Below are 27,295 nucleotides of genomic sequence, written 5' to 3' on the forward strand. Positions count from 1 at the left end.
GTCCCTCTGATGTGACAAGAACAGGACGAGTTCCAACGACCCCGAGAAGAATTAAAAAGACAGAAGATCAAACCAACAAGAGCCTGAACACACACACACACACACACACACACACACACACACACACACACACACACACACACACACACACACACACACACACACACTGACCTGACCGCTCCACAGAGACCAGCAGCAGAACCAGAACCTTCAGAACCTCCATCCTGCTGCTGCAGAGACCAGAACCGACTGAGTCCTGAGACCAGCCGCCCCCCCATCCACACCCCCCACCCCGCTGGCCCCGCCCACTGAGCGGGGGTGTGTGTGTGTGTGTGTGTGTGTGTGGTGAATCAGTTTTTTTCTGGGTTTGTTTTAACAGATTTCCCGTAAAGTTCATCAAACCTCTTCACTGAACTTCCCAACAGGCTGCTCTGTTTACCTGGTAAACATACTGACACACACACACGCACACACACACACACACACACACACACACACACACACACACACACACACACACACACACACACACACACACACTGGAGAGTAACTGTGGGTCAGTGTCGCCCTCTGCTGGAGCTCGTTTCCAGTTTTCATTTTAAAACCATTCAAATATCAATAATAACATGAATATCTGGCTCCATGTGAACTCAGCTACTGTTGGACATTTATTTATGTTAAAGGTGTTCAGAAAAGAAGAATGAATTTGATTCCACTGTGGGTCTTAACATTATTGTAATAACTCATCTCTCAGATGATGGAGCCCAAACTTTGTACAAACTTAAAAAATTTTTCCACACTGGATAATGCAGACGCACGGATTATACATCACGCTGCTCACGATTCACCAGCCACTGATATTGGACCTGTCATTGTCATGTTCGTGTTCCAAGGATGAGGCCGTGTTGATAGCAAGTAACTTAGTTTAATGTCTCACGTTCTCAACAACATACCTGTGGCTTCATGCAGTCTTGCTCTACCCTGTTATATGGTACGGTAAGCTGACTACTAACCAGTACTGCCGCCTAGCGGTCAAACATGTAATAACATCCAATCATAACATCCCCCCTTTTCTAAGGTAAAATGCATTAACATGAATTATCACATTAGCTGTGTCAGTTATTTCAACCATTTCACATTCAGCATAACTCTGCAACACATAAGCAGTATAAACAGTTTATATCAGATTGCATAACTCATCTCTAAGCCAACACTAGACCATTTAGAACACATTCACAACATCAATCAATATACATTTTGTTCAACATCTTTAACATGCATATTGAATTTTCTTTGTTTATAAGTTCAGTCTATCAGGCTTTCTGATTTCTCTTGTGGACCTTCTTAACTCAGGTTCGCTTGGAGTAGGTGTGTGAGAGTCAGTGTTACAGTCCATAGCAGGTGTGGGAGTTACCTGAGATTCACCACAGGTTACACTGAGCTCACCAACAGTCCCTTGAGGAGTCTTCAATTGACTGCGACGATTGCGTCTGAGGATTTGTCCATCATCAGTTTTCACCGTGTATGATCGTGGAGCAACTTCTTGCAGGACAGTTGCTTTTGTACTCGGGGTCATGCCTATGTTCCCACAGCCCTGTTCCCTCAGCCCTATGTTCCCTCATTTCTAACTTTTGTTGTCACTGAAAATTAGGCCCTATGTTCCCTCACCCTTTGGTCCCACCATTGGTTGGGTTTAGGCAATGAAGAAAGGAGTTGGTTAAGTTTAGTAAAAAGACCAGGTAGAGGCTAGACAGGCCAGATAGATAGAGTCCAGATAGGTACAGAGAGTCCAGAGGGAACATAGGGCTGTGGGAACATAGGCATGCTCCCTTGTACTCCATCCATCAGCATCCTCAATCCTGACTGTGTTGTTGGTAGTCAGTGGAGGGAGATGCTTGGTTGTTCTGTCATAGAATGACTTTTGCATCATTTTCTGTTGTCGTAGCTTATGTTCAATCTTTGAGTGATTCTTTTGCTTTAATTTGTCGTTTTGATGACTCTGCAATGTTGTTCGGAGCTTCCTCTTCATCAGCAGTTCAGCTGGTGATAGGCCGCACTGAAGAGGTGATGCTCTGTAGCTCAATAAAGCCAGATACGGATCCGAGTCACTGTCAGCTGCTTTCTTTAGGAGTTGCTTGAGAATGTGAACTCCTTTTTCAGCTTTCCCGTTTGACTGTGCATAGTGTGGGCTTGACGTCACATGCTTGAAATCATATTGCACTGCAAACTTCTGCCATTCTTTGCTGCTGAAGCAGGGGCCATTGTCGCTCACCACGGTGTGTGGGATGCCATGCCTGGCGAAGATAGATTTAGCATGTGTTATGACACAAGCTGATGTTGAGCTTGTTAGTAGCGCCATCTCAGGGAAGTTTGAGTAGTAATCCATTACCACTAAATAGTCTTTACCTCTGAGATGAAACAAGTCCATTCCTACTTTGTGCCATGGTGCTGTTGGCACCTCAGCTACCACCATAGGCTCTTTGCTCTGCTTGTTCCTGTGTTTCTGGCATGTTTCACATTTACTTATAAGTGTTTCAATGTCTTTGTTCAACACGTTCTCACTCCCAGTGCGTCAACCCCCTGACGAACGGTCACTGTCCCTCCTCGTCACATGCCTGACTCATTAGGTACCCGTTTTTCGTCATGAGGTGACGAGCGGGGATTTCAATTCATTCCAATGCAACCCCCTTCGCGGCGATATGTGACGCTCAGAGTAAAGTGATCCAGCCGACCGGACGCGGCGCTGAACGACGCACTGAGCTGGAAAACTTTTTTTCCCCTTTGAAGCTTTATTGAACCTGGTGTTTCTGACATAGCTTTCATCCAAGCCGTCATTTTGGTTATTATTTATTTACTGATCTTGGCGTTGGTGCAGAATAATAAATAAACAAACAAACAAACAAATAAATAAATTACATCCTTGTCGGAAGACCAGACGGGGTGGGGGTGTGTAATAAATAAATAAAGAAATAAATATTTTTGTCCCGTGCGTAATTGTCAAGATCCGCATTTCGATTAAACTCGCCTTTCTTCTTTTGTACGAGTTGTTGGACGACTGCATTTTCATTTTATTTACTTATTTCCCTGTCCTAAGTCATGTTTATGGATACACAGTTGAACATATTGTCATTTTACCCTCGGCATTTTCCCCTCACTTTGCTGAATATCTGTTGATTCATGTCATAAACACGTTTTGTTCATTAAAAATATGTGGTGTTTATTAAAAATATGTTGTTCATTCAAATCGGTTGTTGTTCATTGCAGAACAATAGAATATTAATACGGTGATTTATATACAGATATTGATCGCGCAGTGTGACCACAATCACTACGCACGGAGGCGTGAGGGACATTTGAAACAGCTGTATCAATCGTCCCTGCAGCGACTACTGACACTTCAACCTGTTTTGGCTCTAAACTTCAAAACTATGACATTGCATAGTTTAGGACCTGTTTATGTACGAATTCATCAACTTTTGATCACAAAAAAACTACCGCACGTAACATTTTACTTTCCGTAGTAAAAAAAACAGGTTCGCGCTAATAACTTTTGAATGGCGTGACGTAATTTCACAAGCTTTCCCAGGATTGGTCGGTGTTGAGTGCTGAACTAGAGGATGTGACGTCATTGCAACGGCGCCACCGGTCGCGACACTGCCATCTACGGCGTCTGGACGGAACTACAACACCTTAACAATGTGTTTGTGATCATGAGGAGTGGAAATTAAGCCATGTTGATTTAATTCAACAGCATGTGAATAAACAGTGAGGAATCAGAACAGTTAGACAGCTCTTTTTCAACAAAGTCCAAATAATTCAAGTAACTCAAGTCATATAGGCCTTTTTTTTTTTTATTCCAGAAAACAACATTTCTCCCCCCTTCTCCCTCCTCCCGCCCAGGAACCTTAGTTTATAATATAGTGTAGAATGAACCCGTCCACTGTAGTAATGTTTATGCACAACTGCACCACTTTAGCCAGCTCCTTTATTTCTGGTTTTACATTGGACAAACTGATTAAGGCTCCATTTTCAGGAGACACAGCTATTCTTTAATAACTTCCACATTCGTTGGGTTACGTTCAGAGGTTTATCAGGGCAGGGCCTAGGGTCATCCAGTGTTAGCAATTACAGACCCATCTGACCTTCAGAGGGGTCACAGGTCAACTTTTCATGTGAAATTTGACGATTTTTGCTATCAATTCAGGCATAAAATACCAATACTTTGAGCTGGGAAGCTGAAATCTTTAGATTCTAGTCCAGACCTTGGAGCAGATTGACGGTGCCAAATATCAGAGCTCTGCTCCACTCGGAAGTGTCCAAAATGGCCAAAAAGCAGTGTTCATTTCTAATCCCCCATTGTGTACAAGACTAAATTCAACAGATAGTCTTTAATAACTTCCACATGCTTTGAGCTGGAAGTCTGAATGTTTCAGGGTTTTGTCAGGGGCCTAGGGCCACCCATTATCTGCAATTTCAGACCAATCCCACATTCAGAAGGGGTCAAAGGTCAAGGTTTAGTGTGAAATTTGACGATTTTTTTTATTTTTTTCAGATTCAGAGCCTCTCAGACTTAATGCCTGAGAGACCTTCTGAGTCAGAAAAGCTGAAATGGATGAAATATATTTCTAAAAGTCGTACAGTTCTGAATTTGATATCAGTGGTTCCGGGGGCCCAAGACGAACGCGTTGATGTGCGTTCGGTCCTGATTGAGCCATTACTTTTCGAGAGGCGGGGCTTCAAACAGCCGCATTCCTCTGTCTCCAGGAGGCCGCTGTTTCCATAGAAACCAACCGAATCACTTGAAACTTGGCCTGTGGACTCATTGTGAGGCCCTTATCCACTGACCCGACACCCAAATCTGTGAGAGCATGGGAAAGCGAAGTGGCCCCCAGGGGCCCCCCGTGGCCCCCAGAGCAATGGGAATACAATACAATGATAGAGGACTCTCTGATATACAACTCATCTAAATTTCATGATGATTACTTAAAGCGTGTGTGTTTTGTTAGGATTAACTTTGGTGTTTGACCCCTGTGACCTTTGACACTTACCATGGCCATTTTGGACACTTCTGAGTGGAGCACAGCTCTGATCTTCAATCTGCTCCAAGGTCTGGACTAGAATCTAAAGATTTCAGCTTCCCAGCTCAAAGTATTGGTGTTTTATGCCTGAATTGATAGCAAAAATCGTCAAATTTCACACTAAACCTTGACCTTTGACCCCTTCTGAATGTGGGATTGGTCTGAAATTGCAGATAATGGGTGGCCCTAGGCCCCTGACAAAACCCTGAAACATTCAGACTTCCAGCTCAAAGCATGTGGAAGTTATTAAAGACTATCTGTTGAATTTAGTCTTGTACACAATGGGGGATTAGAAATGAACACTGCTTTTTGGCCATTTTGGACACTTCCGAGTGGAGCAGAGCTCTGATATTTGGCACCGTCAATCTGCTCCAAGGTCTGGACTAGAATCTAAAGATTTCAGCTTCCCAGCTCAAAGTATTGGTATTTTATGCCTGAATTGATAGCAAAAATCGTCAAATTTCACATGAAAAGTTGACCTGTGACCCCTCTGAAGGTCAGATGGGTCTGTAATTGCTAACACTGGATGACCCTAGGCCCTGCCCTGATAAACCTCTGAACGTAACCCAACGAATGTGGAAGTTATTAAAGAATAGCTGTGTCTCCTGAAAATGGAGCCTTAATCAGTTTGTCCAATGTAAAACCAGAAATAAAGGAGCTGGCTAAAGTGGTGCAGTTGTGCATAAACATTACTACAGTGGACGGGTTCATTCTACACTATATTATAAACTAAGGTTCCTGGGCGGGAGGAGGGAGAAGGGGGGAGAAATGTTGTTTTCTGGAATAAAAAAAAAAAAAGGCCTATATGACTTGAGTTACTTGAATTATTTGGACTTTGTTGAAAAAGAGCTGTCTAACTGTTCTGATTCCTCACTGTTTATTCACATGCTGTTGAATTAAATCAACATGGCTTAATTTCCACTCCTCATGATCACAAACACATTGTTAAGGTGTTGTAGTTCCGTCCAGACGCCGTAGATGGCAGTGTCGCGACCCGTGGCGCCGTTGCAATGACGTCACATCCTCTAGTTCAGCACTCAACACCGACCAATCCTGGGAAAGCTTGTGAAATTACGTCACGCCATTCAAAAGTTATTAGCGCGAACCTGTTTTTTTTACTACGGAAAGTAAAATGTTACGTGCGGTAGTTTTTTTGTGATCAAAAGTTGATGAATTCGTACATAAACAGGTCCTAAACTATGCAATGTCATAGTTTTGAAGTTTAGAGCCAAAACAGGTTGAAGTGTCAGTAGTCGCTGCAGGGACGATTGATACAGCTGTTTCAAATGTCCCTCACGCCTCCGTGCGTAGTGATTGTGGTCACACTGCGCGATCAATATCTGTATATAAATCACCGTATTAATATTCTATTGTTCTGCAATGAACAACAACCGATTTGAATGAACAACATATTTTTAATAAACACCACATATTTTTAATGAACAAAACGTGTTTATGACATGAATCAACAGATATTCAGCAAAGTGAGGGGAAAATGCCGAGGGTAAAATGACAATATGTTCAACTGTGTATCCATAAACATGACTTAGGACAGGGAAATAAGTAAATAAAATGAAAATGCAGTCGTCCAACAACTCGTACAAAAGAAGAAAGGCGAGTTTAATCGAAATGCGGATCTTGACAATTACAAAAATATTTATTTCTTTATTTATTTATTACACACCCCCACCCCGTCTGGTCTTCCGACAAGGATGTAATTTATTTATTTGTTTGTTTGTTTGTTTATTTATTATTCTGCACCAACGCCAAGATCAGTAAATAAATAATAACCAAAATGACGGCTTGGATGAAAGCTATGTCAGACACACCAGGTTCAATAAAGCTTCAAAGGGGAAAAAAAGTTTTCCAGCTCAGTGCGTCGTTCAGCGCCGCGTCCGGTCGGCTGGATCACTTTACTCTGAGCGTCACATATCGCCGCGAAGGGGGTTGCATTGGAATGAATTGAAATCCCCGCTCGTCACCTCATGACGAAAAACGGGTACCTAATGAGTCAGGCATGTGACGAGGAGGGACAGTGACCGTTCGTCAGGGGGTTGACGCACTGGGAGTGAGAACGTGTTGCTTTGTTCAGTCCCGGCCAGAAAACCGTGTCTCTCGCCCTCCTTTTGCACTTTTCGATGCCGAGATGGCCTTCATGTATCCTGTGCAACATGTCCATTCTCAAAGCCTGTGGAATAACAATCCTGCCCTTTTTCAACAGCAGACCATCCACAGTACTAAGCTCACCTCTGACATGGTAAAATTGTGGACACGAACCAGCTGGCCATCCCTCATCCATGTTCCTCATGACATGCTGTAGCTCAGCATCCTTTGCTGTAGCCTCCGCTATTTGTCTTGACTTTGTGTCAGACACAGGCAGTGTAGCCGACACCATGTTCACGTGACACTGTATGTCCTCGTCTGTCGCACTCACACTGTCGCCTGTAGTTGCTCTGGATAGGGCATCAGCAAGGACTAGGTGTTTACCTGGAGTATATATCAGTTCAAAATCATACCTTTGCATCTTCATCATTAACCGCTGAATCCGTGGAGACATTTCATTCAGATTCTTTTTGATGATGGCGACCAGCGGTCGATGATCAGTTTCGACTGTGAAAGACGGCAGGCCGTACACGTAGCTATGAAACCGCTCCAAACCATACGCCAGTCCCAAACATTCTTTTTCGATCTGAGCGTATCGGCATTCAGTTTTTGTCATAGCCCGAGATGCATAGACTACCGGTTTCCAGTGCTCACCCTCAGCCTGGAGTAGAACGGCACCAATACCATCCTTGGAGGCATCTGTAGACACTTTTATCCTCTTCGTGTGGTCATAAAATGACAACACAGGTGCTGTGCTCAGCGTGTTCTTGAGTTTTTGCCACTCATGCTCATGTTTCTCTGTCCATTTAAACTCACAGTTCCTGTGCAGAAGCTCTCGTATGCATGATGTCTTTGCTGTCAGATTGGGAATGAATTTACCTATGAAATTCACCATCCCCATGATGCGTAGCACCCCTGTCTTGTCTGTGGGCCTTGGCATGTTCTGTATTGCATGTATTTTGTCTTTATCTGGTTGGACACCACGTGCAGACAGCTTGTCTCCCAGGAAGAGGATCTCTTGAACGCCAAACTCACATGTACTCTTGTTGAGTTTTAGTCCATACTTTTGTATGCGTTCCATAACTCTGTTCAGCCTCTCGTTGTGCTCTTGGGCTGTGGAACCCCATATGATGATGTCATCAATGTAGACTCGAACTCCATCCAAGCCCTCGATGATCTGCTCCATCGCTCTGTGAAATATTTCAGGTGCTGACTTGATTCCAAAAGGCAGTCTGAGAAAGCAGTGTCTGCCGAAGGGCGTATTAAAGGTACAGTACTTGGTGCTGCTTTCATCCAGTTTCAGCTGCCAGAAGCCTTGTGAGGCGTCAAGCTTTGTGAAGTAGTTGGCACCCGACATTTCACTGATGATCTCTTCACGTGTAGGTATTTGATAATGTTCACGCTTTATGCTCTCATTTAGGTCTTTAGGGTCCATACATATTCTCAACTCACCATTCTTTTTCTTTGTGATGACCAATGAGTTGACCCAGTCTGTAGGCTCATTAACCTTTTTGACCACCCCTAGCATGATCATTCTGTCGAGTTCTTTCTTTAGGCAGTCTTTCAGTGGCGCCGGAACTCTGCGTGCTGCATGCACAACTGGTTGGGCTCCTTCTTTCAACTGTATTTTATATGTGAAGGGCAAAACCCCAAAACCCTTGAAACTTGGCACAGCAAATAACCTACGAGAGGCATCATGATGCGTGGCGTTCGAGTGAGTCTGTTGGAGCTCCGTCATTTTAACTCGTCTTAAACTGCTTTTTAAACAAATTCCTTTGGTTTTTAAAACGACCTCATGCACAAATACAGTCTTTTAAACAGTGTACTCCTTTTCGGGCTGCCTGTTTTAGTAATCGAATAGACTGATCGCTCGTTTTTTAACCAAAACAGCCATCAGCGCCACAGACCCGAGCCGCCATTGACGTATGGCCGGCTTTTAGCCGTTTTTACCCCCTTTCTTGTTTTTCTCCTCACCAAACGGGCTGGGCTGCCTACCTCCTCATGCAGGAACCCCCCGTGAATATTTCGGCCCTCATCTGACAGATGTGGACCGAAGGTTGAACATTTTTTAAACAGTTCAACAACCTCCGGCCTCGGCTTGACAGCGTGGGAAAATATCCACTAGCTGTCACTACAGTCAGAAGGAGGAGAAGAGGAAAAGTGGACGGAAAGACACTGAAACTTACCAAGTGTTGATACATCGCAGCGGGCCTGGTTCTCAGGCCCTCGATGGTAAGTTTCTCCACTACTATTCCGGTTGGAAATCTGCCATTTCTCCGCTGTGGGCTCCTGTCGGAACCGCTCCTCTGATGTCCACACTATCAACATTCCTGCACATCTCCCTGTGTGTCCGTCCTGGCGCTCTCCTGGCTGTGTTTCTTTTATTATTATTTTTCAGTTCTACTAATGGGCTCGTCATCCTGGTAGATGCTACGCAAACATGGTCACCTCCTCGGCCATCTCTGAGATCCGGAGTGAATTAACCTCCATCGAGCAACTCATCTCGGCCCTTCTGCAGCGACAAGAGGACCTCAGCTCCAGACTAGCTTCGCTCGGCGAACCGACACCTGGCTGTTCCACCTGGGCTACAGTGGCCAAGGGAAAAAAGAGAGCGTCCCTCCCGCTGTTCGACTCCCAGGACGATGCTACCGACCTGGAACTATCTAACTTCTTCTCCCCTCTTGCTGCTCTGCCTGCGCCACCTCCACGGTCGCTGAATGTAAATCCTGGCAGCGGAAAAAGGCGCAGGTCTCCTGACACCTACCCCTGCTCAACAGCCGTCTCTCCTATTGACAAGCGCCAGCGACGATGCACATCCCCGCCTGGGGCTTGTGGCGGCGGTCCCGGTGGATCTCCAGCAGCCAGCCCTCCAGTTACTCGTCAATCTCCCCGCAGTCCTGGTTCCTCCAACCGGGGTAGCGCGCCGCTTGTCACCGCTAGTCGACCAACGGCAACAACAACAACCATCCCTCCAGCTGCTAGCCAACCACCCCGCGGTCCTGCAGGCAATGCGCCGCCTGCCCCACCTGACACGATTGGTGTCGATGCTAATGCTAGCCTAGCCAGCCCGCGGCTCCCACCGAAACTTTCCACCTACAGCGACAGCCAGGTAGGCAGCAGTCCTGAAATTCTAATTGTGGGTGACTCTGTAGTGAGATATCTAACTCTACCTGGTGCTATCACATACTGTCTCTCTGGCGGCAAGGTTCGTGACTTAATTGAACTCATTCCTGCGCTCATTGATAAGCATCCCACAGTAAACATTGTGATATCGCACGTAGGAACGAATGACGTCATGGCTAGGAAATCCAGCCAATTATATGCAGACTTGGAGTCCCTGTGTTACACTGTTGAGAGTCTGGGAAGACATTGCATTATGTCTGGACCCATCCCAGCTCCCTCCAAAGGATGTGAACGTTTCAGCCGGCTCTTTAGTCTTCATCACTGGCTAAAAAACTTCTGTACTGCCGCAGGTCATAATTTCATCCCCAACTTTGATCTCTTTTGGTCTAATTCATACCTGTACAAGAATGATGGTCTGCACCCAAATAGACTAGGAACGAAGCAATTGATAACTAATTTCATCCAATTCATAACTTCTAACTCATTCTGATATGCACAACGGTATGACCCTGATCAGATCTGTGTGTCTCCAACTGTAGCACTCAGCTATGATGATAGTTTGGGTCCTGCCACCGTGGTGAACAACCAGAGTATTCCTACTTCTACCACTGCTGATAAATCTAGTCACTCTGTAAGCACTTTAAAGTTTGCACTTTTTAATGTCAGATCTCTCTCTAATAAGACTTTCATCATTAACGATTTTATAACTTCACACAGACTTGATTGTATTCTTCTCACAGAAACCTGGCTAGATGAAACCGGCAGCAAGGAATTAATTGAAGCATCCCCGCCAAATTATACGTCTCTACATTGCTCTAGAGCAGACAGAAGGGGTGGTGGTGTGGCTGCCATTTTCTCAGACTGTCTCTCAAGCCGAAACATGCTATTTGGTAGCTACAACACTTTTGAGTATTTAGCAATGGACATGAGGTTTGCCCATCCGTGTCTAGTACTCACTATTTATCGTCCACCAAAGCTTAAAAAAGGTTTTGTAGATGAATTTGCTGATCTTCTATCAAAAATCACTGTTGATTATGATTCAATTCTTATTTCTGGGGATTTCAACATCCATATTGATACTCCCACTGATCCTCTCTCCAGTCAGTTTACTGGCATGCTATCAACGTTTGATCTTATTCAGCACACTGCTGGCCCTACTCACAATCAAGGTCATACTCTCGACCTTATCATTTCTAAAGGCATTGGTGTAGTCATGAACTGTATTTTGGATGTTGGCATTTCAGACCACTTTTGTATCTTCTTCGACATGACTATACTGACCAAACAAGTGCCTGCATCTAAATCCCGCAGACTGCGCTTCTTGTCTCCTGGCATACTGAATAATTTCATCACCAGATACAGTACCAGGGAACAGTCTGATTGTTATTATAATTCTGACCCTTCTTTGTGTCTGTGTGACAATTTGGTCATTAATTTCAATCAGTCTGTGACGCAAATTCTGGATGATATAGCTCCATACAAAACTAAGACAATCGTTGGCAAAGCTAAAGCACCATGGAGAAATACAGAAAGAGTGAAAACACTCAAAAGAGATTGTCGTAAATCTGAACGCAAGTGGCGTAAAACAAAACTGCAGGCTGATTATACAGATTACAAGGATTCGCTCAGCAACTATAACTCTGTAATTAAACAATGCAGGCAGCACTATTTCTCACAAATTATTGCCAACAATGTTAAAAATTCTAAGTTTCTATTCAGTACAATTGATAGACTGGTCAACCCAGCCAGACCACTACCTGCTGAGCTTTATTCCTCAGGAAAGTGCAATGAATTTGCCTTGTATTTTAAATCTAAGGTTACCAACATTAGGAACAATATCATTTCTACTCGCACGGGTACAAGTGACTCTCATACTACTCCAGTGTGCCACAGTGCCAACTCTTTGTCCAGTTTCAACCTTGTACAGAGTTGTGATTTACAAAAAGTGGTTCAACAACTAAGTTCTGCAACCTGCACTCTTGATGTTATGCCCACCAAGTATTTTAAAGGTGTCTTTGAGTGTCTGGAATACGATGTTCTTAAGATTGTTAATACCTCTCTGCTCTCCGGAATTTTCCCTACTACACTCAAGCATGCTTTAGTCACTCCATTGTTAAAAAAGAGCAACCTGGATCCACTGGTCACTAGCAACTACAGGCCAATCTCAAATTTGCCATTCTTAGGAAAAATTTTAGAAAAGGTTGTATATCAGCAATTACATGAACATCTGTCACAACATAATTTATTTGACTTGTATCAGTCTGGCTTCAGAAACAATCATAGTACAGAAACCGCTCTTGTGCGGGTTGTTAATGATCTTAAAATTAATTCCGACAATGGTAAAGTTTCTGTTCTGGTTCTACTCGATCTCAGTGCCGCTTTCGATACGGTGGACCATACCATTTTGCTTCATCGCCTTGAGCATTGCGTAGGCCTCAGGGGCACTGCTCTTAACTGGCTTTCATCCTACCTCATGAATAGATCATTCTCAGTCTCTCTTGGTGACTTTAAATCAGATCATGTTAGCTATCCATGTGGTGTTCCTCAGGGGTCCATTCTTGGCCCTCTCCTGTTCAATTTATACATGCTCCCACTTGGTTCCATAATTCGACAGCATAACATATCATATCACTCCTATGCCGATGACACACAATTATATGTATCTGTTTCTGCAAACCACCTAAGTCCACTTGAGGATCTTGTCCAGTGCATTAGTGATGTCCACCGCTGGATGACAGATAACTTCCTTCAATTGAATGAGGACAAAACAGAAATTCTGTTGGTGGGCCCAAAGGCACTGAGGCACCAGGTCACGTCGTTACTGTCTTCATCTTCTGTGAAATCCAGTGAACACGTCAGAAACCTAGGTGTGATTTTCGACGAAGACCTTAACTTCCAAAAGCACATCTCTTTTATTTCCAAAACTGCCTTTTATCACCTACGGAACATTTCTAAAGTTAGATCACTTTTATCTGTATCAGACTCGGAAAAACTGGTTCATGCATTCATTTCTAGCCGCTTAGACTACTGTAACGCTCTTTTCCCCGGATTAACAAACCATTCACTTAATAAACTTCAACTCATTCAAAATGCTGCAGCCAGAATTCTATCAAAAACACACAAGTACGATCACATCACTCCGGTTTTAAAGTCTCTCCACTGGCTCCCTGTTAAATATAGAATTGATTTTAAAATTTTACTTATTGTTTTTAAATCTCTTAACAGTGCTGCCCCTCCCTATGTTTCTGACATGCTCACCCAGTACACACCTGACAGATACCTCAGATCCTCATGTAAATCTCTTCTCAATATTCCACGTATACAGTCAAAATCAGCTCAAGGTGCTTTCAGTTTTTATGGTCCAACACTATGGAACTCTCTGCCCATTGAACTCCGCACATCTCCAACAACATCTTCTTTTAAGCGCAATCTTAAAACATACCTGTTCTCGCAAGCTTTTAATTAGTTTTTTGTTGTTGTTTGTTTGTTTGTTTGTCTTAACACATTGGCTTCTGTTTTAATATGCACTAACTTTTTGTTTGTTTTAATATGTACTCAACATGTATTGCATCTTGCTTTTATCGTGAAGCACATTGAGTCTATGCTTGCCATATGAAATGTGCTATATAAATAAATTGACATTGACATTGACATTGACATTGAAAACATCTGAAAAGTTCTGAACAATTGTGTCCATAGAGTCATTTGTTGGGTTTATGGTTGGGATGATGCGATACACTCTTCTCACAAGCCCCAGTTCTTCACAGGCTCTGTCACCAAGAAGTGATTCCCGTCCCTCATTCACAACAAAGAAGAATAGGTGGTGCACTTTTCCTTTAACTGTGACACTCAACCTGCATGTGCCCAAACATTTGATTGGCCGCCCATTGTAGTCTTTCAGTCCAGATTCTTTTCTTTTTATTTGTGGCTTATTTTTCATTGCCTTCACATCACAAGTGCTTATGAGATTTGCTTTCGCACCAGTGTCCAATCTCATGGTGACTACAGTCCCATTTATCATTAGAGGAGCTATCCACTTGTCTTCTGTAGTGACATCATTTACATTGTCTGGCTTATTTATTTGTTCACTTTCACAATTCACCATTCCAACAAAGAACGTGTCACTTAGATCAGGCTCGTCTATTAAGTTTACAGTTTTTCCTTTCTTCCCCTCTTTCCGTTTGGAGAAGCATTGTTTAGCAAAATGATTCTTGCCTTGGCAAGTGGAGCATTGCTTACCAAACGCTGGACACTGTCTAGGCTTGTGCTGTGAGCGGCAGCGCTTGCAGTTTATCATCACGTCCTCCTGCTGTGCAGGCCGGGTCTGTGTGCGCCGTCTCCGCTGATACGACACTGCTCCAACCGCTGCCGCGCTGTCGCTCTGCGCCGAGGCGACTGCAGACATCTCGCTGAACGTCCTCACGTGCCTTTGGGACAGCTCACTGGCCTGACAGATCTTAATGGCTCCTGCCAGCGTCAGCTCCATCTCCCGTAGTAGCCTCTCTCTGACCTTTTTATCCTCCACGCCGAATACAATCTGGTCCCGGATCATGGAGTCCGTCAGCATTGCGAAGTTGCAGGACTGCGCCTTTAGCCGCAAGTCCGTCAGGAAGCTATCAAAAGGCTCATGTTGCCGCTGTGTACGAGACCGAAACACGTACCTCTCGTATGTCTCGTTCTTCTTCGGAGAACAGTGAGCATCAAACTTGCTAAGCACTACATCCAACTTTTCATTATCTTCAGGACTGTCAAACACGAACGTGTTAAATACTTCTATGGCCTGTGGCCCTGCTATCGTTAGCAGCAGCGCTACCTTTCTTTCTTCTGGCTTCGACTCGAGTCCCGTAGCAGCAACATAAAGGTGAAACCGCTGTTTGAAGTTGCGCCAGTTCTCGTCGACATTCCCCGTTAGTTTCAAACTTTCCGGTGGTTTTAAATCCATGTCGCCCATTCGAGTTTACTCCTGGTACCATGTCATGTTCGTGTTCCAAGGATGAGGCCGTGTTGATAGCAAGTAACTTAGTTTAATGTCTCACGTTCTCAACAACATACATGTGGCTCCATGCAGTCTTGCTCTACTCTGTTATATGGTACGGTAAGCTGACTACAAACCAGTACTGCCGCCTAGCGGTCAAACATGTAATAACATCCAATCATAACAAAGTGTACAATATTCCTGCTATAACCTATCCACCTGTTTCTGAACTTCATAGAAGAAAGGCAAAGTAGATGAGAGTACATGAATGGGATGTTGTCCTGTTAATTCTCAAAACTCATATTCACATGTTCCCATGAAGAAAATACAATGAAGCTGTTTTCAGTTGTTTTTAATAATTTCCCTGCTTATGTCAGCGTATTGGAACATTCCCAGTAGAGTTATTCCGTTTCCGACACCAGTGTTGGAAATGCCTCCGATACCACCGAAAATGTTGGCATCGGTATCAGCAGTACTGGACCCCAGGTGTATCCGGGACGGTCTGCAGGCCCCGACTACTGCGTTGTGTTCTGTTCATTCCTGTATGATGGCGACATAAAACAAAAAGGATGTGAATTAAAGGGTCATCTTCTCCATAAAAGTCCTCTCTCAGTCAGGAACAGCGCAGACTGACAAATGCAGCACTATTTCTCCCAAAAAACTATCACATCTCTTCACATGCAGGTGATAGTTTGTATGTGTATATATATAGGTATATGTTATTCTATATTATTGCTACATCTGTCTACATTAGCTAAGTACTTTTTTTCAGAATGTTTGGAGGAAATTCATCTGTCAGCTAGATGAATTTCCTTTGGGATTAATAAAGTATCTATCTATCTATCTATCTATCTATCTATCTGTCTGTCTGTCTGTCTGTCTGTCTGTCTGTCTGTCTGTCTGTCTGTCTGTCTGTCTGTCCGTCCGTCCGTCCGTCCGTCCGTCCGTCCGTCCGTCCGTCCGTCCGTCCGTCCGTCCATCCATCCATCCATCTATCTATCTATCTATCTATCTTCACATGGTAAAACACAAGTAAACATCTCTAACATAACAATGGAGGCTGAGCAACCACACACATACCTGTATGATGGCCACATAAAACAACATGGATGTGAATGAAATGGTCATCTTCTCCATAAAAGTCCTACCACACAAAAAATAAAATACATTTAGCATGTAGGCTACATAGAGGACGCACTGGTACATCACACACACACATACACACACACTCACGCACACATACAGGGAGAAATCGCGGCAAAATAACTTTATCTCTCTTGCTCAAAACAGCTCTTAAAACACACTACACGACAGAAAACACCATTCCAAACAGTTTTAGATGAACATTTGTTCATTAAATTGAAAAAAAAGAAAAAGATCGGGTTTGTAAAAACTAAAGAAATACAAAAATAAAACCACAAAAATGTGAATTATACAGTATTAACAATAACAATACTCCATATTTTAATTAAAAAGGAACCAAAACATATCATCTGATGGATTTTGGTGAAATTAATAACGATAAAATAAACACCAAAATGTGTAGTTTCCTTTTTCTGTTTATCTGTGGGTACAACATCATTTTAATTATTATTATCATAATTATTATTTTATTCTAGCTGCATGTTATAACCCACAGATAAACAGATACACGTGGTAGCGGATCGGTGCCTGTGTAACAGATAGAAAAAGGAAACAACACATTTTATTGTTATTAATTCCACCAAAATCCATCAGATGATGTGTTTTAAGTTCTTTTTACTTTAAATATGGATTATTGTTAATATAATTAAATTCTAAAGTTTACCAAACATGATCCTGGTGAAGCTGAGTCATCCTGCTGACGTCTGACTCATCATGTAAAACCCAGTTTCTCACCATCATGGTGCTCATGTACCTTCACAGAGACAATGGGCCCCTGAGCACAGACAGGTGAAATGTGCTTCAACTCACCTGAGACGGTGAGGGACAGTCGACGGCTCTCAGAGGAGAAGTTATGAGAGAAAACGTAGAGGTGATAAACACAGCTGTAGTTTCCTTGGTGGGCGGGCTCTGCAGCAGGAAACAGGAAGGAGGCAGAGTGATTGACAGCTGGCTGGGTGTAGCTGTCCGTTGTGTTGGAGGAGGTGAAGGTGAGCTGGAAGGAGCCTCCTGGGTACTGTGGCTGGATGGAGCAGCTGATGCTGAAGTTGGAGCCCATCAACACTCCTGAATAACCCTGCTGCTGGGCCTGGGAGACCCCGTACATGGAGGACACAGAGATGATTGGCTGGACCAGCAGGTCTGTAAACAGAGAGATGATTGGCTGAATGTTAACAGTCAGACATAGAGCTTTCTTCATTATTTAGGGTTAGGGTTAGATCCTAGATCATGGTCTGTGTGAGGGGGGGGGGGGGGGGGGGGGGGGGGGGCTGCTTTATAGTACTTTTAGATCAGCTGAACTGCATCAAAGTATGAAAGTTGATTTGTTGAAAATGTTTTCCTACATCTCCAAACTGTCTAAATGGAAGTGGAAAGTGGAAGTTGACTTCTTGACTAAAGACGATGATGTAACATGTTGAGATATTAAATGTCTTGTTTTCGCGTCAATTCTGGCAGGAAGTCACACAGAGAAACACTAGAAAATCTGGTCAATTTTCAAAATAAAATACAGAGATTGACAAATACCAGAGTCCAAAGTGTGTATGTTTGTAGCCTATTTGTGTTTATTAATCTAAACAGAGCGTGAGAGCGGAACACACACACCTACACACATACACATAGGCTACACACATACACACACACAGCTGAGGGGCAGAAGCGCTTGTTCCTCGGTGCTAGTGCTACCATGACGTGCCACTGCCAAGTAGCCTACGGGTCATTCAATGGGCCAAATTTAAAATGCCCGCACATTGAATTGCCACTCAGAATCTCAGAATTAATTGAGTTAATTTTTATAACACGTTAATTTGCAGTGTAATTCATTAATCTAATTAACGCGTTAAACTGACAGACCTAGTTACTGAACATTTCTGTCTCCACAACAAAGGAAGGAAGACACTGAACCTGACTGTCACTGATGATGTCACTGATGGACTCACCTGAACAGGTGATCTCCACGGTGGAGGAAGAGGAAAGTGATGATGATGAACACTCCCTCAGGGTAAATCCAGACTGAACACAGACAGGGTTGATCCACCACGCAGACCTCCATGAGGACTCATCTCTTCTTCTTATTGAAACAGCAGAGCCACAGTCCAGATCTCTACAGGCTACAGATGCTGCCTTCAGGTTCCAGAAGGGGTAGATGTCACCGTCCACTGGTCTCCACTCTCCTAGTTTCACCTGCAGGTCACCTGCACAGCGACTAGCTCCTCCCACCAACCTGACAGGCTCTGAACACAGAGAAGAGAGTGAAGAGTAAAAGAAGTGAGTTTGATTCAAACAGAAATGAACAAATCCAACCTGTAGCTCCACTTGTACCTGAGCAGGTGAGTCCAACAGCTTTGCCAGGTGAGCAGCTGGTTCTAGTTGAGCCTGAGCTTCTACAGTCCAGGAGAGCTGACTCGTTGCCTCCACACTGGAACTCTTTGGTCCACATTGGAGCCTCCACTGCTCCATAGAGCGCCCCCTGGAGGACTGAAGGAGCCCCACAGCCAAGCTCCCTACAGACCACCTCTGCATCCTGCTGGTCAAAGTCATCTTCACACACTGAGGACCACCACTGGTCAGACTGGTTGGACTTGACCTCCAGTCTGCCTGAACACAGACTGGTCCCATTCACCAGCCTGACAGAGTCTGCAGAGAGAGACACAACATTTAAACTTTGATCCTGACCTTTATTTACTGTCATATCAACTTTAAACTCATCAGCATGTGTCCAGAAATGAGTTCCTTCTGTCCCCAACACAACCATTAAAGACACTGAAGGGTTAAAACTGTTGATGTTAAAGAAAACTAGAAAATTTCCTCTCGGGAAATTTTGAATGGGCCGCGGGGCTACTGCCGGTTTTGCCATCTCTGTCAACATGGGAATCAAACCCACGATCTTAAGGTCAAGACAGAGCTGATCAGACAGACACATGATCATCTTTCTATAAGCACTGATATGGAGGAGCTGTAATCACATTAGGTTAACTGTGTGTGTGTGTGTGTGTGTGTGTGTGTGTGTGTGTGTGTGTGTGTGTGTGTGTGTGTGTGTGTGTGACTGACTTGACACATAGTTAGTTAGTAGCTGCATCCTGTGTCAGTCTGATTTAGCTGTGTCGGTGTTTATAAACATTTAAACGAGCGCCAGGTGGATTGTTTATGAAGTTAACGAGCTCTGGCCTGAGGATCAAAGAGGTTACCACGGCGATAGGGGCCCCCGCAGGCTGAGACAGACAGAAACGTGGAGAAAAAGAGCCATTTTCTGCCTCTGCACCGGCCTCACATTTAGGCTCAGCATGACAAAACGGTAACTCCTATCAGAACAAAACACAGATCAACGTTGCTCTAAGGACTTACTGAAAATTTCGGTACGATTTGGTGTTTCTACAGTAAATATTTTGGCAACGCTGGCAGTTTTAAAACATCAGGCCTTTCTGCTTCTCTCAGAAAATATTTGTATTGGACTCAATGAGGAGCAGAGACAGACGTGGCCGCACTTAGAGGCTCAGAGTTTAAATTCTGTAAGTCTCTCTGATATTTTGAGCAGATTAAGAGATCGAGGATGAGCTCGTCTACAAACGTGGCGGAAATTATGTGTGTAGAGTGTAAATTGTGGCCGTATGGAGGTTGGATAGAGAAAAAATCTGGAGTTTTTCTGGCATCTCTCCCACTCTAACCGATGATGTCACCCACTCTGACACGAACATTCCGTCCAATACACACCCATTATAATCTCATAATTTCTCCAAAAATGATCATGGTCATTGAACAGGGATTGATCAAAAACTATATGACCTAACCCTAACCCTACACTGTTGAGAGAAGTAATAGCACACCGATCCCAATCAAGCCGCACGTTTTGATATATTCGAGTTGCAGGACTAGTAGCGAATCGAATGTCGTCCGGAAGATGAAGGAGAACTAGAAAAAACATTTCCAAGAATGGAAATGGTGTGAATGCTGAAAGCAATGCTGAATGAGCTGAAGAAAGAAAGAAAGAAAGAAAGAAAGAAAGAAAGAAAGAAAGAAAGAAAGAAAGAAAGAAAGAAAGAAAGAGAGAAGGGTAGACAGAGAAAGAAAAAGGTAAGAAAAGCAGAATAATAGAAGATAAAGAGAATAGAGAATGAATGAAAGAGACAGAGGGGTAGTAAGAAAGAAGGAAAGAAAATGGGGTGGATAAATGAAAGAGAGAGATATTCAGAGAGCGGTAGAAAGAAAGAAACAGAGGGGGATGATGGATAGAACGAAGTGGATGGATGGATAGAGAGGGAAAGATAGAAAGAAGTTATGTAAAATACAAATTGAAAGAAAGAAAAAGAGAAAAAGGGTTTGAAAAAAGAAATAGATAGATAGATAGATAGATAGATAGATAGATAGATAGATAGATAGATAGATAGATAGATAGATAGATAGATAGATAGATAGATAGATAGATAGATAGGACACATGTTAAAAGCTGCATCCTATGTCCCAGGCTCCACCTGTAATTGTACTACTATTAATAGAGTTGGAAAGACTAAACGTCTGAACTTAAATTCATGGTAAATGGTAAATGGTAAATGGACTTGCACTTATATAGCGCTTTTCTAGTCACTCGGACCACTCAAAGCGCTTTACACTGTAATGGTCGCATTCACCCTTTCACACACATTCATACAGCACTGCTCGCAGACAAGCTTTGGAAGATAATCATTCACACACAGAAAAATGAGAAAAATATAAATTGTTGGAGATGTTTACATCAAAAGTATAAAATAATTGAGAGGTTGATGAATGTGAGCTGAAAACCTGTGTGTGTGTGTGTGTGTGTGTGTGTGTGTGTGTGTGTGTGTGTGTGTGTGTGTGTGTGTGTGTGTGTGTGTGTGTGTGTGTGTGTGTGTGTGTGTGCGTGTGTGTGTGTGTGTGTGAGCGTCTGTGTGTGTCTGTCTGTGTGAGTGTGATGCCTGTGTTTGTGCGTGGACATCCTCTGTCAGTCTGGTTTATCATGTGTGTGTGTGGGGCTGTGTTTAAAAACATCTTAACGAGCGGCCAGGCTGCACCTGCACTGTTCTATTTATAGACTTTGATAACGAGCTGGCCAGTACAGCTGGACCAACTGCACTACACAGAGCAGAGCAGAGCAGAGAGATTTGAGCTCTGTGCAGCTTCCGTAATCAGCCCAGAAAAAGAGAACCGTACCTCTTATTAGAATGTGGTCATGACTACTGGGGCAAGGAGACCTTCCTGAGCACATTGATGTGCATTAAATGTTTGTAGGGCAAAAACTTTTCTCAGGGTCGCAAGGTAGAAAAGGGGGGCATTTCTGCTTTTCTAAAAAAATCAGCTCCTACTTTTATATTGAAGTGGATGAGCCACTGGAGCGGGTCTAGCTGCACAATTAGGCTCATAGAGACAATTCTGTAAGTCTGTCTGCTGTTTTGAACACATCAAATGAGACACGACAAGTGTGGTACAAACCAGTGAGGAAATCATGTGTCTAGAGTTTAATTTGTGGCCGTGCTGGCAATTTATCCAGAAAAAATCCTGAATGTTTTTTCGATCCCTCTCACTCTAGCGATGATGTCACTCACTCTAAGCCCTGCTCGTTAGCCGCAACACACACCCATTATAAAGCTGGATTTTGTCAAAAAACTTAATGATTTTAAAGCGGCCAAATATCAGAAACTGTTGAAGATATCAATGAGCTGAGTCATAGAGGAATACTTAAAAAGTTTGTCTACAGCTCAGAATTTGAATGAAGTCTCTAGCTGAAAGTATGTGGACACTTTAAAGGCTGAAAGAAGTAAGAAGATTTGAAGAGTTTCAAGACTGTTCCAATGCATTCTCTATGGGGAAAAAAAAATCAGAAATAGTTGAATATTGTAAAAAGTATGAATAGTTGAAAAGAGAAAAGACATAGCACACCTGTCCCGAAAAGGCTGAACATTTTGATGTGAGAATTGTTGAAATAGCACAAAGTATGAAGGACTAGTTAAGTGTCAAAAGTATAAAGAAAATGGCCGAACAGAAGAATCAACTCTTGACTTGCTTGAAGTAAATAAACTTCTGGGTGCATGTTTGAGTCTCCATCTGACGCTGTCTATGGCTTTGAGGGATGGAAACAGCCTAAGCAGCAGAACTTCAATCCGCTCCCATTCATCGCTGCCGTGGCGATGCGGGGACAGACACAACTACCGCAAAACAGGAGACATTAATCTTCAGATTCCTTCTGTTAGACCTAAAATGTTAGGAACATACAGCCCCGAGGTGAATTTGCCCGGAATTGTCCTTTAAATGTGTCCCACACACATTCATAGTCTCCTTGTGGAGCTCGGCCTCAGAGACCGTGTTTCACCATCTCTGTGTTCAGGATTTAATGGGCGGGTCTAAAACTATAACCCCGCCCCCTGCTGCGCTCTAGGTATAAATACATTCAGCAAACTGGTTTCCATGGTTTTCCTCCCACTTGCTTTTGAGTCCTGCTGAAAGGTGAAACAGCAGCTAACTAAACGTAGTTCATGTTCACACACAGAGGAGACCACTACTGTCTGGTTCATTCATATAACGAGTTTACAGTGTTAATGTATTCACTGTGATAAACATCAGTCACCGCGGGGAGAGAGGCTGAAAACCTCTGGACACACACCGAGGATCCTTCACAACGTTACACACACTCTCTCTCTCCTGCCTCTCCACTGTAGCTGCTCTGAAGCAGTGGGCTGTGTGTCTGTTCCTCTGACGTCTAGGAGCCACTGGCCTCACCAAGACGCCTCTCTAAAAACAGATGTTTTGGAAGGCGGGAACACTGATGGTGTGTTACTGAAGAGGCATGAACAGTGGATGAACACCGTCGAGCTGCTCTCTATCTCGCTCCCCATTGGACAGTGACCTCACGTCTGACGGATTCATTTGCATAAAGTTGAGCTGCGGTCAAGTCAGAGGAAAGGGGCTTGGACTTTTGACGTATTTTCAAAATGTGGCCTGATGGAACCGTTTTTCCAGGATTTTTAAATATCAGTTGTTTTTATTTAATTTTTTTCTCTCAGGGGAATAAGTTCAAGATAAAACACCAGTTATTATGGTGAAGTTAAATTTACATAAATAACAGCGTCTTTTTTACTAAGTTTGGCCCTTAATGCAATAAAGGCATTTTAATATTTATATTCAAGATGAATGCCTTGGTATTTTCTCTTTTTTTCTTATTACATAAATAATACTTTAAGATAAATAAGATATTACAATGTACAAATAAATTCAGTTTAAAATGTGTGACTTATTAAATATAATAAGACTTAAACCTCTGGGTGGAGCTGAGCATGAGGAAGAAGGAGGAGCTGAGAGTTAATGGCGTGGAGTCGACAGCAGTGGACTGTGTGTGGTAAGCAGTGTTGTGCTAGTTACTGAAAAATAGTAACTAGTTACAGTTACTAGTTACTTCATTAAAAAAGTAACTCAGTTACTTAAACCAAAAAGTAATGCGTTACTGAAAAAGTAACTTTTTTGTTACTTTAAAACGTTTTTTTTTCCAATGCTCCCATTAAATAAAGGTTGATTGAATTTAACCTCATTTCAGTTCTGTACTGATGCCGATGAAAGAACGTGTTTTTATCTGTAAAATGTTACCATCATCATCATCATGCTGCATGGTGTCAGCATGGACAGCAGCTTTGACCTAACAGAACTGCAAACAAATCTTGAGGATACGTCACTTTGACTGAGTTACATTCAAGAGCCTGTTTTCAATGACGGAAGTAAATTCACTCCAGCAGTAATTTTATTCAATCGATCAGCTGTGTTTACCCAGAGCGATCGCTCTGTGTTTAGCGTTTCAGGCGTCATAATTGGACTCCAACCGCTGCTGCTCGGTGGAGTGGCTGCTTGTGTCTCGCTGTGACTCTGGAGCTGTGTCCCGGTTCAGGGGCTGCAGCCTGAACTGGGACACAGCTTCGGTCTGTGATGCTGCGTTAGCTACGTTACCTTAGCTCGCCGTCATGCCCTGACCTGTCCAGTCCTCTTCATGGAGCGTGTTTGATTACGTGTGGGATGCTAGAAGGCGGCCGCAAAGTGCTTTGTTTTTCACAGTGTTGCAGTGTGCTCTGTCTTTCTTTCAATTCAATGAAACTTTATTGATCGCTAGGATGTTATGGGAAGTGCTTGCCGCTGTAAAACTCACCCAAAGGAACGGAAAGGAACGGAGTAACGCAGCGTTTGGTAACGGAAACGGAGTTACTGATTTTAAAAAAACAACGCGTTACGTTTTTAGTTACTGAAAAAGGTAACGGCGTTACGTAACGGCGTTACTAATAACGCGTTACTACCCAACACTGGTGGTAAGCGTTGTGTTTTATCAGTAACGGACTGTGAACTGTTGTCGGACGACGCTCTGTGAGTGTGTGAGTTGGGACTCCATCACAGTTGAGGTGTTTGGTGTTCTAGCAGACAGGAGCTACGGGTCGCCACGGAGACTATCACCACCAGACCTTCACCTTCACTCACTTAAATACTAAAGGAACAAGTTACTGAACATTTCTGTCTCCACAACAAAGGAAGGAAGACACTGAACCTGACTGTCACTGATGATGTCACTGATGGACTCACCTGAACAGGTGATCTCCACGGTGAAGTAAGAGTAAAATGATGATGATGATGATGATGAACACTCCCTCAGGGTAGATCCAGACTGAACACAGTCAGTGTTGATCCACCACACATCCCTCCCTGAGGACTCCTCTCTTCTTCTTATTGAAACAGCAGAGCCACAGTCCAGATCTCTACAGACTACAGATGCTGCCTTCAGGTTCCAGGTGAGGCTGTCCACTGGTCTCCACTCTCCTAGTTTCAGCTGCAGGTCACCTGCACAGCGACTGGCTCCTCCCACCAACCTGACAGGCTCTGAACACAGAGAAGAGAGTGAAGAGTAAAACAAGTGAGTTTGATTCAAACAGAAATTAAGCAAATCCAAACTGTAGCTCCACTTGTACCTGAGCAGGTGAAGATTAATTACTTTGGCTCCATCTTGTGGTGGCATGAAGAATGACACTGATATAAAACAATTACAACAAGAGAGTTGCTATTACAATGTACATTTAAGTCACAACCTCTGACACAAGGAGCAAAGGAGCAGCCTTCATCTCACTGAGCTGATTGGGAAACATGATCTTATCTGTGGCTTCACTAAATGACTAAGTCAAACACCAGGATGGCAGCAGCTGTCAAGGCAGATTTCAAACTGATGTCAAGACAGAAAAATGAAAATACACGTATGGTATTAAAGGAGTTCAGTCTGATAGTAGCGCTACTGAGGTATTTAACTCCAGAACAACGGTTGAGATGCTTCTTCTTGACCGATGCTCTCCTACCGTTGATTGAGTGAATGTCCACACTGTTCCTTTAGTTGCAACACAGTGGGTTTATTGCTGTGTGTGTAAAATGTCCATAAACAAAGAAAACAGCAGCATGATGAGCATTGTCAAAAACCGTTTGCCCTTCCTAGTCAAAAACCTGACAATGAGAGTGAACAATGCTTCCTATATCACCTGACCCCCCCAGGTGACACCACAGCAACCCCCCCCCCCCACACACACACACACACACACACACTGAGTGCAGTGTTAATTTCATTGATGGAGACTATGACGAAAAATATTCGTCAAACCTTTTTCACGGATGAAAACTAAATAAAAACTAAATAAAAAGTCAGCTGTGATGACAAAGACGATGACGAATACAATATTATATATAATATAATATATAACAGTTTAGTCAACGAATAAAAACAAGACGCAAATGTTGAGGGACGAATGGAGAAGAGGTCCAATCATGTTGATTTCTGGCACATGAAAAGTTTCAAACAAAACTGGTCTCGCTAGCATCCTGCGGTATGACAGCATGTTTCATGAACAACACAGAAATATCAGCGCTGGGTTTAGGACGGAAACAAAGAATTGATCATCACAACACCCTGTGTGCTACACACACACACCAAATTAGAACACAACACATTTAGCTCCTATATAAGGTGAATGGTAAATTGTCTGTATTTATATAGCGCTTTACTAGACCTGTAACAATACCCAAAGCGCTTTACATCGCATTCAACCATTCAGCAATGCACCTCTGGAGGGGGCGGAGACTGAGCTGCTCTGCATGTTGATGGACTGGACCATGTGCAAAGTTTTAATGCATGGGAAGTAGGATTTCCTCAGAAGAAGAAGGATCAGCAAATAGGGGCCTAAACCTTGATGTACGGCAACCTGTCTGTACAGGGGCGTCAAAGATCATGTTTCTCTTCAAACCTTTTACGAACAATCCACCTTGAGACACGCACGCAAAATTCTGTCTGATCAATCTCATATTCTCCATTCAGAGTCCCAGCTGCTTCCCTCTGGGAGGAGATTTAGAGTTCCCCGGAGCAGGTTGAACCGCTACAAACGTTTATAAACGTTACGTTTATTCCAACATCTGTTAATATCCTGAATGCACATCTGTAGTTTAGTGTGTACAGTTGACAAAACACTGTGTACTGTAATGGTTTGAGCAACTTCCATTTATTTATTGTTGCAGTGTGCTGTGACGGTTGGTAACCAATCGATATGTGTTGTTTACTGTGTACTGTATCAGTACGGGTGATTGATTGATTGATTGATTGATTGATTGATTGATTGATTGATTGATTGATTGATTGATTGATATTTTTATGCTGCTGTGTACTGTAATAGTACGGATAATTGATCGATTGCTGTTGTGTACTTGTCTACCATGTGTGATGTGTGTCGCCTGGTGTGATCATTCAGTGTTGCTGTTCTTCTTTTATTTGTAAACTGCGGACCATCAGAGAGTCCACGACAAATTTCCCGATGGGGACAATTAAAGTATATGAAATGAAATGAAACGTGCTGATGGAGCAAAG

At 43.2% G+C, this 27,295-nt stretch overlaps 2 protein-coding genes across 21 annotated transcripts in view; both read right to left on the minus strand.

Annotated features, from left to right (window-relative positions):
• The window catches only part of LOC310989411 (scavenger receptor cysteine-rich type 1 protein M160-like), a 197,051-nt gene that overhangs the window by 126,307 nt on the left and 43,449 nt on the right, over nucleotides 1–27,295 (minus strand). For 17 of the 20 annotated variants that reach the window (XM_083976466.1, XM_083976468.1, XM_083976471.1 and 14 more), the window contains 2 exons: nucleotides 24,985–25,278; nucleotides 18,742–19,056 (listed from right to left, as the gene is read on the minus strand). The exons of 1 other annotated variant lie outside the window; for it this stretch is intronic. In XM_083976466.1, coding sequence (XP_083832592.1) covers nucleotides 18,742–19,056; nucleotides 24,985–25,278 — 609 coding nt within the window. Of the gene's footprint in view, nucleotides 1–18,466; nucleotides 18,654–18,741; nucleotides 19,057–24,984; nucleotides 25,279–27,295 lie in introns of all 20 variants that reach the window. 2 more of the 20 variants (XM_083976461.1, XM_083976457.1) reach the window with 2 other exon arrangements.
• Nucleotides 13,053–27,295, minus strand: part of LOC310990581 (uncharacterized protein) — a gene marked incomplete at its 3' end in the record, with an annotated part of 17,171 nt that continues 2,928 nt past the window's right edge. Inside the window, exons 2-5 of the mRNA XM_083978013.1 lie at nucleotides 17,233–17,562; nucleotides 16,360–16,423; nucleotides 14,544–15,819; nucleotides 13,053–13,138 (exon numbers count right to left, since the gene is read on the minus strand). Coding sequence (XP_083834139.1) covers nucleotides 13,053–13,138; nucleotides 14,544–15,255 — 798 coding nt within the window. The 5' untranslated portion in view covers nucleotides 15,256–15,819; nucleotides 16,360–16,423; nucleotides 17,233–17,562. The remainder of the gene's footprint in view (nucleotides 13,139–14,543; nucleotides 15,820–16,359; nucleotides 16,424–17,232; nucleotides 17,563–27,295) is intronic.

The sequence above is a fragment of the Trachurus trachurus genome (genome assembly GCF_905171665.1).
Source record: "Trachurus trachurus genome assembly, chromosome: 8".
NCBI lineage: Eukaryota > Metazoa > Chordata > Actinopteri > Carangiformes > Carangidae > Trachurus > Trachurus trachurus.